This window comes from Nipponia nippon, unplaced genomic scaffold (genome assembly GCF_047370975.1).
Source record: "Nipponia nippon isolate SJK-2023a ecotype South Korea unplaced genomic scaffold, ASM4737097v1 scaffold_3, whole genome shotgun sequence".
NCBI lineage: Eukaryota > Metazoa > Chordata > Aves > Pelecaniformes > Threskiornithidae > Nipponia > Nipponia nippon.
Window position 1 is genome coordinate 52777415 of NW_028262347.1, and position 15515 is coordinate 52792929.

Below are 15515 nucleotides of genomic sequence, written 5' to 3' on the forward strand. Positions count from 1 at the left end.
GGAGGACTGCAAAGCTTTTTCCCCAGAGGAAGTAAAGACAAAATTATAAGTGACTGCGGTCAGAGATCAGTAGTGCAGATAATCCAGTAGCAGTGGCACATTAAAGGTAAAGGTGTAATTAGAACGGTGGTGTTTGTACAGTGACTGACAGAAACAGTACTATTTTAACAGTTAAGTGCTTTTTGCTTTCCATTTGAAACACAAGTTTTGCTCTTGCAGATTCTTGGACTTTGCTTTTACTTCCTCTAAGTTTTAGAGGCTGTTTTGAATAGGATATTCAGATAATTCTGGTATTTTTCCTTAAGAACTGAGTAGAGTTTAAAAACTGTGTACCTTAATCTATCCTCCCCTTTCAGAGTTGTTTTTTCCCGGCAGATTCTTGCTATGTTAAACAAGTGAAGCCATATAACAAACAATTCCGTAATCAGGCCAACATAAAGTACTCATAAATTATCACCAGGCAGCTCTAAATCTGTCATGAATTCTTACTGACTTGTTCACAGGAATGTTTATGTAATTGAAAGAAAATATAGAGAGGAAGTTAAGTCTCCTTTTTACAAGTTAAATCAACTATAGCGAGATGAAAAACACCCACACACTTGGCTTTGGATCAGTGGAGGCATTCTTGAAAAGCAAACCTCCATGAAATCTTTATTATGAAATCAAATTATGAAATAAAATTCAAGGTGTAAAAATTAGCAGTTTTCCAGGTGTCACCAATCGTACTCTGCTTGCATATTCCTTTTATAACAGGCTATCACCTCAGTCAGGGAGGTGCAGATTTGGAATCATTCCAGCAAAATAATTTTTGGCATAGCTAGGAACATAGATGTCATGTAGGATGTGTTAAAGCTGAGTATCATTGAAGGGAGTCCAAGGAGTCACTGCAGATGTGAAAAAAAAAAAAACAAAGCACCAAAAAAGCTGCTGGATGAGATGCTATCTTACGTGACATTCCTTAAAAAGAGGTGAGGAAGCTGCAGTGAAACACAGATAAATATATTAGGAGAGGTTTATGATATTTTAGAGTACAAATTACAAAGTAAAGTATACGAGCAACTGATAGGGGTTTGTGCACCAATGAGTGAAATATCAATAAGCAAAGTAAATGAGAGGTCATTTAATATTAAACACAAAGCAGCTTAGTCCATTGATCACAGTGACACAGTTGTGAAATATGATGTTGGAAAGACAAAATATTTCGAATATATTAATCACAGGGATATGAGGTTTATAATCTTAACAGAACAGGTGGCAAGGATGCATTTGTTCAAACTAAAGAATTTTGAATCAGGAAGTCCCGACAATAAATAGCCAAATGTCTGAGATGGACAAGATGAAGTGTCCTTTGAATTACACCTGGTAAAATTCATCGCGTCTTGAAAGAATGAGACATTTCTAAAGGGTTGTGAATCATGATGATTCTGGTGTTTTGAAAGAGGTGACCAAGGCAACTATTAACCTGAAGTCAGTGCTGACTAAAATAGTGGAATGGCAGATTTAGGGCTGTATGAAAAGTAGAGTCTACTCTGAACATCACAGAATTTTTCTAGGCATTGCTGATTGTTGTGGTTTTGTAAGAGATTGGTTTCAGCGAACATTGCTGACAGATTTCTAATTGTTTTGCTTGTGGTTTTTTTTTTTTTTTTTAACCTGTCAGTGTCAATACATGAACTTTGGATTTCTTTAGGGAATTTGATTTATTATCACACAGTGTTTTGGTTTAAAAGAGCTTCTATTCTATAGCACTGGTAGAGAACATATTAAATGGATTAAAATATGGGTCACATTATTGGTACAGTGTTATTTAATGTTTTAGTCTGTGATCTATAAAACCTTTGACAATAAAGCTGCAGATGATATAAATTGGCTAAAGAGTGAATTGCAAGAATAAGTAGCTATCACAATATGATGTGTGTCTGCTTTCAACATCCAACAGTATGTTTTTGTTACCTTATGGACAAAGTATAGCTTTGTCATTCATAGTGAACTTAAAAATGCCAGTGAGACCATCTTGAGAATAGTGGTGTGGAAATGAAAGTGGATGGTATCATCCATACAAACGCCAAAGTGTCTGCAGTGGTACATAAGATCTATCTTGAAGAAGTGAGGAAGTGCTCTATGCACTTCATTAATAAGACAGCAGTAGTACATAAAGCTCTGGTATTTGTATTTCAAGGACAAAATGGATTCAACCAAAATTTAGAAGAGGACCACAAAAAGTGATCCAAGAGCTGGGCAAAAGTCTTGTAGTGTAAAGTTTGAGTTGAATTTGTTTTGTTGAATTGGAGAGAAGGCTGAGAAGTGACGTATTTGTGAGGTGTGGGAGAGAGGCAGAGCCTTGCTGACAAAAGAATAACAAGTTCTGTTGGCTGGAAGAAAAAAACACCTTGTAAAATCATGTAAAGCAAGGGAACTAGTTCTTAATTTCTACTTCTCTATGCAGAACTGAGTCTAAACAAGTGTCTCAGAAAAACATTCAGTTTCTACTTAAATGCTCCCAGCTGTTCTGTATGCTTCAAATGTTATGGATTATTATAAAGCTAAGATCTTTATTCCCTTGCTTTGCATGTCTCACCTAAAAATAGGTACAGGAAGGAACTTAAGAGACCCCTGATAAAGTTCCTTGTCTCAGGTCTGCATAGTCTGTGCTAGGAGAATGATTGTAATGCAACACTAAGATTCAGGGGTTCTGTTGGTCACCTGTGGATCAGGAAGAACTTCATTCTTGTACTGTATAATTTGGCCTTTAAATCTTTTCACCTTCCTTTGAGATTGGCCACTTTAGGAAGTGCAGTATTGAACACAGGTGAGCTGTGCCTTCAGGTGTGACAGGTATTCATCTTCTTGTTTTCCTAGCAATCAGTTTAATATTCTAGGTTTCAGATAGTTGGCCTAAGTAATTCTTGAAGCTTGAAGCAAGTATAGCTGAGTGAAATGTAATGGCTGTGATAGACAGATGGCCGTGGTGAATGATCTAACATCTTTTCATATTGACCTCCAGTCATATACAGAATTCCTAGATACTAGGAGGTTTCAGTAGGTTCACTCATGAGGGAAGCGCTACGGATGTCATCTATCTGGAGTTCTTTAAGGCCTTTGACACGGTCCCCCGCAATATCCTCCTCTCTAAATTGGAGGGATATGGATTTGATGGGTGGACTGTTTGGTGGATAAGGAATTGGCTGGATCGTCACATCCAGAGGGTAGTGGTCAATGGCTCGATGTCCAGATGGAGAACAGTGACGAGTGGTGTCCCTCAGGGGTCCGTTCTGCAGCCAGTGCTGTTCAATGTCTTCATCAATGACATAGGCAGCGGGATTGAGTGCACCCTCAGAAAGTTTGCAGATGAGACCAAGCTGAGTGGTGCAGTTGACATGCCTGAGGGATGGGATGCCATCCAGAGGGACCTGGACGGGCTGGAAAGGTGGGCCTGTGTGAACCTCATGAAGTTCAACAAGGACAAGTGCAGGGTCCTGCACTTGAGTGGGGGTAATCCCCAGTATCAGTACAGGCTGGGGGATGAAGGGATTGAGTGCAGCCCTGCTAAGAAGGACTTGGGGGTACTGATAGATGAAAAGCTGGACATGAGCCGGCAATGTGCTCTCGCAGCCCAGAAGGCCAACCACATCCTGGGCTGCATCAAAAGAAGCGTGGCCAGCAGGTCAAGGGAGGTGATTCTGCCCCTCTACTCTGCTCTGGTGAGACCCCACCTGGAGCACTGCATCCAGCTCTGGGGTCCTCAGTACAAGAAGGACACGAACCCGTTGGAGAGGGTCCAGAGGAGGGCCACAAAAATGATCAGAGGGATGGAGCACCTCTCATGAGGAAAGGCTGAAAGAGCTGGAGTTGTTCAGCCTGGAGAAGAGAAGGCTGCGGGGAGACCTTATTGCAGCCTTTCGGTACTTAAAGTGGGCTTATAAAAAAGATGGGGACAGACTTTTTAGCAGGGCCAGTAGCGATAAGACAAGGGGTGATGGTTTTAAACTAAAAGAGGGTAGATTCAGAACTGGATATAAGGAAGACATTTTTTACAATGATGAGGGTGATGAAACACTGGAACAGGTTGCCCAGAGAGTTGGTAGATGCCCTATCCTTGGAAACATTCAAGGACAGGCTGGATGGGGCTCTGAGCACCCTGATCTAGTTGTAAATGTCCCTGCTCATTGCAGGGCGGACGGACTAGATGACCTTTAAAGGTCCCTTCCATCCCAAAGCATTCTATGATTCTATGAATTCCAGTGCAGAATTATTCACCTAATCCATCACTGATACCTTCCAGACAGTATATAACAGTATAAGTATATAAAGGTAAGTTAAAGTAAAAAATATTAATCTTCTTTGCAACATAAACTCAAGAAATAAGTAGTGCTAGCCTCAATTATATACATCAGGACATTTTTGCTTAGGACGTGCCCAAACCCTTAATTCTGCAACCTAGCAATTATCATTATCCAATAATCACAAGTGCAAGAATGAAGACTGCACTGCATCTAATGTATCATTAAAATTAGTGTAGTCTATTTCTTTTTTTCCTCATGGTGTCACTATAGGATAAAGTTAATGCACTTTGGATATTCTCTATACTGGAACATATTTCCATTTCCTTTGTCTCATCCTGAATTTCATGGGTTTTCTAATACTTGTTTAGAAAAGATGATAATAAATATACTGCCTTCAAATTTGGACATGTTCTCTCAATCATTGACCCATCCTTAACATTGTGTGTGAATTTTTCATTTTGTTTTTTAAAAGGATTTAATATTAGAATAAATTTAGCTTGGGATAAGGATCTGGAGAATTTCAGCAGTTCTTCCAATGACATGAAGGTAGGAATCGCCATGTTTAAAAAAATGACAAAAAGGCATGTATCTTACAATTAAGTGAGCTTATAACGTTAAATCTGTGATATATTTTTCTATGTGTGAGGAAGAAGTCTAAGGCCCTCAGTTTCTGTCTAAGCTTCACTTTTTCTTATGTGGTTGTAAAGTGGTTTGAATTCAGTTTTCTTGATTGGTAGAAAAAGCAGTTTTCTTTTCCAAGCTTTTGGTGGCAAGAGTAGAGAGACAGAATTTTGTTTTGTTTACATACCGATAGAATTTTTGTCTGTCTAGTAGTTACCACTTTACCCAGACCCACATTCTCAAAGATACCTAGGTACCTGACTTCCACAGCAGAAGGGTGAAAGATGTGGCACTAGCAAATGCATATAAATGTTGAGTAGGACTGAACTGAAATTTGCTTGTGGTGTTGCACAAGAGCGGGAGCCAGGCATGGAGGTGCCATTTCCCATTCCTGCATTTGGAGCATATCCTTCCTGAAAGGCAAGGATCATAGGCCATTTCCCTGATTTCTCTTTTCTGCCTCTTCAGTAGGACAGCGGTGTTTGGGCTGGTTGCATTCAGGATTGTAATGAGGATGAGTGTGACCGTCTAGTCAGCAGGAAGGAAATCATCCACCAGTTCCACAAAATCTACATCCTAGTGTGAACTCTGGCTGCAAGTGAATCTTGTATGTTTGTTTCAGTTAGCTGAGCTTGTGATCAGCCTCTGTCTAGCTTGGGTTATCAACTTACCGGTATGAAAGTTAACTAGAACCAGTGTATTCAAGGGTGGACTTGGTAGCAGTATGGTCAGTTTGCTAGTTTACCAAAGAAGTTGGTTCACCTAAAGAAGTTACAGAGCCCTAAACAGTTACAGAGCTTTTCAGTAGAAGCCTGAGCGTTATCCCCCTGTGCTTTCTAGTGAGCTGAAAATCCTGTCACTATTTCCAGCAAGTTAAGAGTCTTTTTTTCTCCCACTCTCTTCAGCTGGCCTTTTTACATGAGATAACGGATATCACTCTTGTTAGATAAGTGCCCACATCTAAATATTGTCTCTAATCCTTATGCCGTGTCTTTCACTTACATGCTTGTCACTGCCACACAGTTCTCTTGCAGAGCCAATTGTTCTCTGGGCTGGTAGTTTGGAGACAGCTGAAGTTACTATTTCTAGACTGTTGTCTTGATAACATCTTAGACATCATCCTCCAGTGAAGTGTGAAGCGGGACAGCTGAACAGCACACATTGAAAGAAATCTAGGGCAAAATTAAATAAGAGTTCTGCACATGGCACAAACTGCCTGTTTCAATCTAGAATGGAAGCTATAAGCTATTTCACAGTTGGATGTGAAAGTTTATTATTTGTCTAGCATGCTGCTTTCTTTTCCAAAGGACTGACACAACTTTCTTCATGACCTGCTAATTCTCTTCCCAATGGTCACCATTTCATGGCTGTGCCAGGCTTTGATGCTGAGATGTTGGCTTCAAACTGCAAGGCATGTGTAACATTGTGGTTCTGCAAAAGAAGCAGCCTCTCATAAACTTATTGGGAGAATACCAGAACCAGATATGCTGAGTGTCTCCTCCTGCCAGCTGTGACCAGTAGCTCCTCTGGCTTTTAATAAACACCAGGCCAGGTTGGAGGAGTTACCATGTCCAGTCTGAAATGCAACATCTGCTATAGGAAAACCTCCACAACACAGAACTTCCCTGTTGTTTCCTCAGGAGTTTCTCCAGTCTTTAAGCCTTCTCCCAGAAGCAGCTTTTTTACCTTGCATATTGGAGACCTCACTACCTAAATGATTATCAAAATCTTTTGTCACACACTTACCTCACTTTGATTCCAATTTCCTTATCTTCTCACATCATGCAATCTGCTTCCGTATTATCTCTCTTCTTTTGCCTGTTCTCCACCCTCCCACTGTAAGGCAGTTGTTGCAATTAACCCCTGGTTTTGCAACATCCAGATGCTCCAGTTTCTTCACATACTCTCCTTGACTGCCTCTGCTTCCCTCTTACCTTGAGTATGGAGGTCAAGAATAGCAATTCTCCTCACTTTCTGATCTTTTGGAGGTGTCTGGCTTTTTCCCTACCTTCACTTTTAAGACTGACCATTGTACCCTTAATGCCTATACACTTCCAGCATACTAGGAACTTTAATGGAAAGTCACCTTGACCAAAAAGGACTAAAGATCAAGTGGTAACTGCTTTGGGTTAGTGCAGGTTTGTAGAAGGCTCTTTGGATCTGAAGAAGGAATGCTGACCCACTGTCATGTGCCAGAGGGGACTCCATGGACTTCTCTCCAACTGGATTACACTAGTATCAGTTAGTGAGGGAAATGTTTCCCTCTAAATTCCCAGGTTTCTGCAAATACAGAAGTGCCTTATGCCTGTTAACTCTTCTATCTCCTTCCAGTTTCAATTTATATCTGCTGTGGGGGGCTCCAGTCATTCAGTGACTCAACTGCATCCCAAAACTTTTCTCTTCACGCTCATTCCCTGCCCCACCAGTCTTTCAACCTGTCTCATCTTTCATCAGTCTTGCTAGCCATCCTCAGTCTCTTTTGCCCTGATTATCCCTCCCAAACAACTCCGTCAGCTTACTGTGCCACCTCACCTGCTTGACATCTCTTTGATGAACCCAGATCAAATTCTTCTTCCAAGTTGCCAGTTCTTCCTGTTGTTTCACTCCTTTCCCTTACATCTGCTTAGACTTGTGCTGTGGCTCCTGTCTCATCCTTTAATTTTAGGGGTCACTCAGCTACATAAGAGGTGCCCCAGTTTTATAGCCCGAAAATCTGGCCACTTTGTACTTTTGGTGCCTGAAGTGAATGTGTTTTAACGTAACTCCTTCTGTGAGTCTTTACAGGGTGCGATTAAATATGGGAAGTCAGCAGTTTAGTAGTGCACCAAAGAACCGGTTAATTAAGGCCTTTAAAGTATGAAGTATTTACCATCCGTAAACAAAAATCTATATTCTAACCCAAAACTGTCTCCACAGCAATGCCTGGGTTTATGCAGGACAAGATCCAAAGCCCAATGAAATCGGGGAAAGAGGAGGTGAGGATTTTTCACTGATTTCAGTATACTTTGGATCAGGCCCCTTATGTCCTTTAGCAATGATAAAATGATGCACAAAGCACTGGGACTGTACAACTTCATTTTATTTTGTGTGCTTTTATAGGATATAAATAAATGACAAAATTACAAAATTTATAACTGGAAGCCCAAGCATATTTACATAAGTATTTGTTGCAGTGAGGCTACTATTTACTGTTCTCCTATACAATTTTCCTTTTGGTACCATATTTTTAGTGTTATTTTTTTTACTGTCAGTTGACTACGTACATATCAACAGTGAATAGGCAAAATATGTACACGGAACTCTTTTGTTCAAGTAAATTGAATACTGTATTAAAAGTATGTCATCACTCAGCGCTATGATTAGGTTTAACTAAACCGTATACAATTATCAGGTTTAAACCAAGTTCAATTATCCATTTTTTGGAATTTACCAACTGATGATTCTAACTGAAAACCTCAGCTGGATATGAAATAAGAATTAAAAAAACATTAAGACAACCACACAATTTATCAATATCTCTATAATGAACTTCAAAATGATTCACAATTTGACTGGATAGAACAATATACGTTAAAATGTCATTTTTCTCCTATAGTGATATTTGTACTGTTATAATTTCAGTTCTACATAAATATACATCATGGTATTATACAAATACTCCACAGACATTAAAAAAATTAAAACACTTCAAAGAAAATGTAAGTAAATCTTATTTAATCAAATAGTAAGCAAATGCTAACTATTTTGTTCCATGAAAACATTTTTATTACTTTGGAATTTTTTTCTTTTTCTCGCTATTTTTACTTAGAAAATGTTTTGCAGTAGAATTTTATCAACACTCTTCCAAACAAGCTTTCTGTGACAGAAATCTTGATAGCAAAATCCATGGTTTTGACTTTTTTTTAGAACCACTGAGATTATTTTTTTAAAAATACTAGTAGAATTCATGGCTATAGCAATGTTGAACTGCATAAACTATACGTAGGTGTAGTAGAATGACCATTCCACTTTCATTCCATACTGATCACATGGAACATCCAGTGCACTGATGCTACAACTTTTATGATTTTCATAATGCTGCAATAGCAGTGGTTTACTTAACTTTAAAATAAACAATATTTGTCATAATTAATCTGGCTTCCTTCCATAAATATTCATATGTTTTCCTATAGTACTTCTCTTCCATAAAAATATCTAATAAATGTTTTCTGTGCATTATTAATACCTTTTTCTAACCATTCATAAAACTCTGATCCTTTGTTACAATGCAAGAGGTTCCTATTTCTGTAGAGGATCAAAGGACACCAATGATTACATATAAAACCAGCGCACACAGAAATCAGGGTGCCTAATTTCTTGTCACTTTAATGAGGTCTTATTTCAACACAGTAATTATTAATGAGTTCAGTGGTTTCACAAATACTCTACTTATTAATTCTGGTTCTATTTCAATTAAAAACTGCCAAGATTTAAATAAAAAACCAATCAAATATTTTACTCATAGGCAGCATTAGTGTTAGTTTAGAGACCTTTTGTTTCTTTTAAAAAGTAGAATTCTAAAATAAGAAATCAAAGAAAGCACTGTGGCAGAGTCACAAGGGAGAACTGCGTGAAAAATAAGGTTTCTCACTCCTCTTGTGGACTGTAATTTCAAAAGTCTTCATATAGTGTCATTCTTCTGTCAGTGCTGCAGGAAGAAGAACATCACCAGAAATGACTGTCAGCCTTTTTTGTTAGTTACAAGGCCACTCATACAGTGCAGTCTTCCTCTCTGCTGGATTGAAACGTTGCCATAAAGGAAAGGCTGTGCTGTGACTGCTTGGCGTGCAAGGCACAACAAGGAACAGGGGGACAGTTTTGTATCAGAAAATTGTAGTTTCATACTTGGTATTAATGCCTCTTTTGGCTTCTTGTCCAGGTTCAACAATCCATGGTAGATTCGCAAGAGTCTTTTGTTCAGATGGATCTATCTGCTGTAAGACAAATGCAAACATACAGACGGGTTACTATCTCTGCGCACAGCGTTTCTAGCAGAATTTTTTTCTTTAAACGAACAGAATGCAGAATAAATCCTGTATCGACAAGGTCCTAGAGCAGCGAGTGCAGTGGTCTACACTCCCATGTACCCACAGTTGCCTCCTTTTTCCTCTTTAGATCAGAGCTGTGTCTATTCCGAAGCTATAGGGCATCACAGGTTGTTAAAGCTATGTTTAAAGCTAGACTTGGTCCTGAGAAGTCCTTTTGTTACTAAGACAGATGATTGCATCAGGAAATGTTCTTTCTCTAAAATTTTATGGATGAAGATTCTGTGGCAAGGGACAACAAAGTGTACAGCCATACATTTTTTTCCCCCTTCCTCTCATCCAATAACTAGATATCATGGAGTATGGTTCTCACTTTATAGCCACTGAATATAATACAGCGTGCCGTCATTTTTCCCCTTTCCTTCCCTACCCATACTAGCCAAGCAACATCTTAAACTGGAGGAATCTGAAATGAGCAGTTGTGCGAAGCGGTTGCCCTTGTTGCGGTGACACAACCCTACCAGCTGATGAGAAGAGACATGGAGCATTTCTGACTCCACAAGTATATTTATTTATACAGCTTCTATGTATATCAACTCTTAACTGTATAGCTGAATTTTTTTTGTTTGCATGCACCACTACTTTCTACTTACCACTGACTTCCGAATACTAACACGTGGTTTGGGAATAGGCTTGGAGGGTTTATTTTCAAAGCTTTCTGGGAGGGTTGAAGAATGGCCCCCTTTTCGTGCTTGTAGTGCAAGCTGATAGGCCACCTCAAATGCTTGTCCTAGTGTAAGAATGATTTCGTAAGCTAAATTCTGGAACAAAACAAAAGCAGTTAAAATTGGAGTGAGGGTTGAATTATCGTCAGATACATGAAGTGGGGTAATACTGTCTACAGAAGTGATTTGTAATGTAAATAATTAAAATCACACTGGTAATAACTTCCTAAGCCTCTGCAATATATACATCTGTCATTTGATTTCTCATTGATTAAAAACAATCTAAATGTAATTTATTGTACTGGAAGTAATTACTTCTAAAAACCTTGCAAACACTGTCTCACTGAACATGAAAACAGGAGTGGGTGAGTGTGTGTCATCTCTTTTTAGAACAAGTACATTAATCCCCCCGACTTCCCAGCTCACCCCGTAGCTGCTGCTCTCAAGATCCCACCCATCTTGCACTACTGCGCCTATCTGACATTCCACCTTGCTCTATTTCGGACCTCCTCTGCTGACCCGTTCTCCTCCAGAGCTGGCAGCCCGATGCGCACCGTCCCCGGGAGTGCACCTCGGGATGCTCTGTGCTCTCACCGAATGGCACGGGAAGAGGATGCAGTGTTGGTGTGATGCTTCCAAACGGACAAAAAGCAAATGTTGAAAGCGCATGCTCTGCTTCGCAGGTGCGGTGCACCTATGCATGCATGCATGGAAGTCAGTGCTCTGCTTTGGATGCATGTTTCAAGTGCTGGGGCAACCTTCTCATGGTTTTGTTTTCTAGAGGTAAAAATGTTTGAGCTTAAACTGGTTTGTTAGCATATTCTTGTAAGCAGGGGGGTTAGTGTGTATGACCAAAGATGTCAGGCTCTTAAGACTAAGACCAGTTTGGTGGTAAGTTCTCATTGCATATGTGGAAGAAAACCTGTTGAAAAGTTTATAAAGCGTGAATGAGGATCCAGGGGGTTGGTATAAATATTTTTTCAGTACAGTTTTGCATCAACTAAAAAGCAGCTGTGAGTTCAAATTTGACCTTAATCTAAACCACAAGTGAATTTCTATGGTAATTTTTTTTCAGGTTTGTGGGTTTGTTTTGCAGGCTCCCACTAGAGCCTATTTCTAGGCTCCTAACTTTCCAATAATGTTTTGACACCCTGCAGAGCCTGCAGGCTTGCTTCCTTATGTCCTACAGTCTCCTCAGAATAATTCATAAATCTTTGATGTAATTCAGAAGTTACCCTCTCCTTCCTGAACCTCTGCAGCCCATAGTTGGAAGCAATCCTGCATTGCTTTGAAACTAGGTGATCCCTTAAAATTCTGACATGTTTCTGATATAATTTTAAATGAGGTATCTCTCTAGCTAGTCAAGTCTGTCTGTTGAGTTTGCAATAAGGCAGAAAGCAATGCAAGACACTTGGCAGTACACTATCTGCCCTTCAATCGTTAAAACACAGTTAAAAGGATAAGCATTTTCTTTCATGCCCTACACTGTAATGGCACTGTAGTCATAAAGAAATTCCATCCCTTTGTTATCACACATGTATACTGAGATAGTATAGGCTAAATTCAGCATATTTAGCTCATTATAAGAGCTTCTTATAAAGGTGCCAGCTCTGGTCTTTGTTAGGTCAGACAGAAAACAATTATATTCCTCCACTGGGATATGCTCTCAGCTGTTACAACTGCAGTCACAACAGCAAGCTAGCCAAAGTTTGAGCTTCCCAAATAGAAATGTATGCCTGATTTGATAGCAGTAGTCTCCAAATAGTCTCCCCTTTAACTTAAGGAAACTGGCCAGGACCGAGAAACACTGAGGATGCAATTTTCCAGTGGAGTAATAAACGAAAGGCTAAAGAGACTATTATAAAGTGCCCTGCCTTTTAGCAGAACGCTGGCTACGGAATTAAGACCAACAGAGTATAATTGTTAAAAATGTACAGAATAATATTATTTGAAATTGAGTGCACTTATTAGTAGCACAAGAATATTATTCTAAAGACATCTTAATCTGCTGTCCTGACAGTAAGATAGTGTACTACATCGTCATGAGATTGTCTACAGTGGGTATTATTATTGCTAAGGAATCCATCGGTGGGACAGGGTGTAGTAATGGCTTGGAGAAAAAGTAGACTGTAAAACTAGTGGGACTGAGAAAATGCACCATCCAGTGTGGCATACAAAAGGTCATTGAGAGACAGGCTTGAAAAACTCTGAGATAAGAATGGAGACAAGCAGAGAGCTTGCCATGCTGAGCCATAAATCTAGTCTGGGTCCTGAATCTTGTCAGAAGCCACTATGTTTTATTTTCTTCTGTAATGTGTCGAATGAAAAAAAAAATAGGCCTGCCTGGAGCCTGAAAGCCATTGGAAACATGTAACTGTTTCTATGGTTAATAAATATTTGAAATATAGAAAATAGAACATTCACTGTTCTGTTCAATATTCAAAATGTAAACTGAACCGTAACTTGTACATAAATTTCATACATTGTGTTCTGCACTAGAGCCTTGAAGAAGAGACGTCTGCAAATGGAGGCAAGGAGGGCTTTAAAATTGTACCTTGTAAAATTTAAAAAAGGCATCTGCAAAATTGTATTTTGAAAAAAACAGGAGTAAGTAAGTTTGGTTTGAGGAATTTCTCACCTGTAGTCCTGGGAGAGGAATATGAGGGTTAGAGTTTGTATGGATTCTTGCATGGGCTATACTGGAGAGGTAAGAGCAAGATCTCTTAGGGATGAGGGTGGAAAACCAAACCAAACCAATCCAAACCACAAAAGCAGTCGTGCAAATTCTTCTGATGGAGTGGGGAGACTATTTGATATTTTTAAATGTGGCAGAAAAGGAAGGAATCAGGTCTGCCTCCCTGAAAGATGCTTAGCACAAAAGTTGTAGACCCCCTGGTCACTGTAGAAGACATTGACCCTTACAGCACCCCATCAAGCTCCTAGGAAAGGAGGCAAAACTTTTAGGACCTCTGTGGTTCTGAGGCTACCACAAGCCTGTTCTTTGCTTAGCACAGCAGAGGAGGAAAGTGAGTAAGATAACGCCTTTAAGCAACAATTTCTGGGAGATGAGAAATTGAAGTCAATTGCCTTGTTTGCCACGTAATGTTACAATTCAATGCCCCAGTGAAGTCTGAGTCAGGATTCTTCAGCGGCTTTAATTCAGCCAACCTATTACGATTGCTAATTGTTCTGTTACACTTTAACTGACTTTTTTACTGCATAAGTTGCAGTTACTGCTATAAAGCTATGTTGAGGCTTCAGGAATATTTTAATAAATTTAATAAATAGAATAAGTTTTCTGTCCTTTGAGCTATAAAAACATAAAATGTCATTGCAAAGGAATTTTTGGAAAAACTAACATTTTGCCTTTTTGGGAAAGCATTTTTCCATATAATGAGGATTTTACGGGTTTTTGCTTTTAGGTGATGCTTTTTTTCCTTCTTTAAAATCAATCTGGTCTTTTTTGAAGACTGAATTTACTGAAGAAGCTTCCTTTGGAGCCTCTCAGATGATCAGTGTGAGCTACCCATCACACTGGATGTGTAGGAATGTCAGTTAGGACACCCTGTGTTCAAGGTACCAAACTTAAAATCGCAGATGGCAAAAATCAAACAGAATAGAATATATGCAACCTTAACTTGAAAAACCTGAAAAATCCCAACCCAGTTTAAAATATCCATCCCCTGAGATAAAAATCAGTTGCCTGCTTCTTAGTTGCAACAAAATCTTCAAGGCCAAATGTTGAGGATTTCGACTGTAAGAGCCTGACAAGAAGAGAAGGTTACTTACTAGTAACAGGGTTTTTTTCAGATGCAGAACTGACATACTTACACATTTACACTCTTAAGTGTACATATGCTTTATCCCTCCAGACCTCAAAACTTTTACTTTTGGGGGGATCTAGAAAGGACATGGATTTGTCTGTGCTTTCCAACATGTCAGCCTTTGTGCATTCAAGGGGAAGAAAGCTCAGGTTGCTAAAGATGGTACGATGAGACCAACACGGCTGGCATTTGCTTGTAACATCTGTGGAGTCCTGGGCTACATGAGGCTTTCACGATCAGGCACTCCTGCAACTTAAATTCTTGATCCTTTCTCATTCTGGATTTAAAGCAATCGTGGAAGGCAAACTCTTCTGAATCCATCCCTCTCTTCTAATGCGGCACAGAAAGACATATTGTATGCAAGGGGAGGATGGAAACAGGCCTTCAAAGTGGGCCTTCCAGACTGTTGCAAAACCCATTGATGTAGACAAGAGAGGAGAGATTCATTTGCTCCTGAGCTGAAAGCTCCTTGCACCCGAGTGTGCTCCATCTCAAGAAGTTTGCCAGGAGCAACTGAAATGAAAACATTCCACCTAATATTCCTTAGAGAGGGGAACTGTCTGGGCATGCTGTCTCTGGATACTGCAAAGGAAAGAAGTTTTCTGTTCTGGAGACATGGGGATGCCACACTGATTGTACCTGGATGATCCCATGAACAGAGAAAAATTTTATGAAGTCCCCTAATCCCCTGGAAGAAGGCAATGAACAGAACTTTGAGACCTGAATGCACTCTTTTTCTTCTCTGCTAAGTATGTATACTAACAGTTTCCAATTCTTATCCAGCTTAAGTCTGTGCAATGAAGGACTAAAGAATACAGAAAAGAAAAAAGTCTATGTGTTATGTAAAGCACCAGTCTAATCCTTGGCATAAGCAAGAGCAGAAATTGTTCCAAGTTATGCCGGTTGTCTCCTACTCATAGGTGCATTGGGCAATGAAGGAATATCTGATGGAAATTATTTGGATGTCTCCCATATATGAACCAGAATTTGGTATAGGAACTGTTATGGTGGTTTGTTTCTCCAGAGGGAATCCTTTAG

General features: G+C 39.5%; 1 protein-coding gene across 7 annotated transcripts in view; it reads right to left on the reverse strand.

Moving 5' to 3' along the window:
* Positions 1-7965: 7965 nt before the first annotated feature.
* Positions 7966-15515, reverse strand: part of ANKS1B (ankyrin repeat and sterile alpha motif domain containing 1B) — a 441565-nt gene continuing 434015 nt past the window's right edge. For all 7 annotated transcript variants that reach the window (XM_087765654.1, XM_087765653.1, XM_087765652.1 and 4 more), the window contains 2 exons: positions 10582-10749; positions 7966-9877 (listed from right to left, as the gene is read on the reverse strand). In XM_087765654.1, coding sequence (XP_087621780.1) covers positions 9767-9877; positions 10582-10749 — 279 coding nt within the window. In that variant the 3' untranslated portion in view covers positions 7966-9766. The remainder of the gene's footprint in view (positions 9878-10581; positions 10750-15515) is intronic.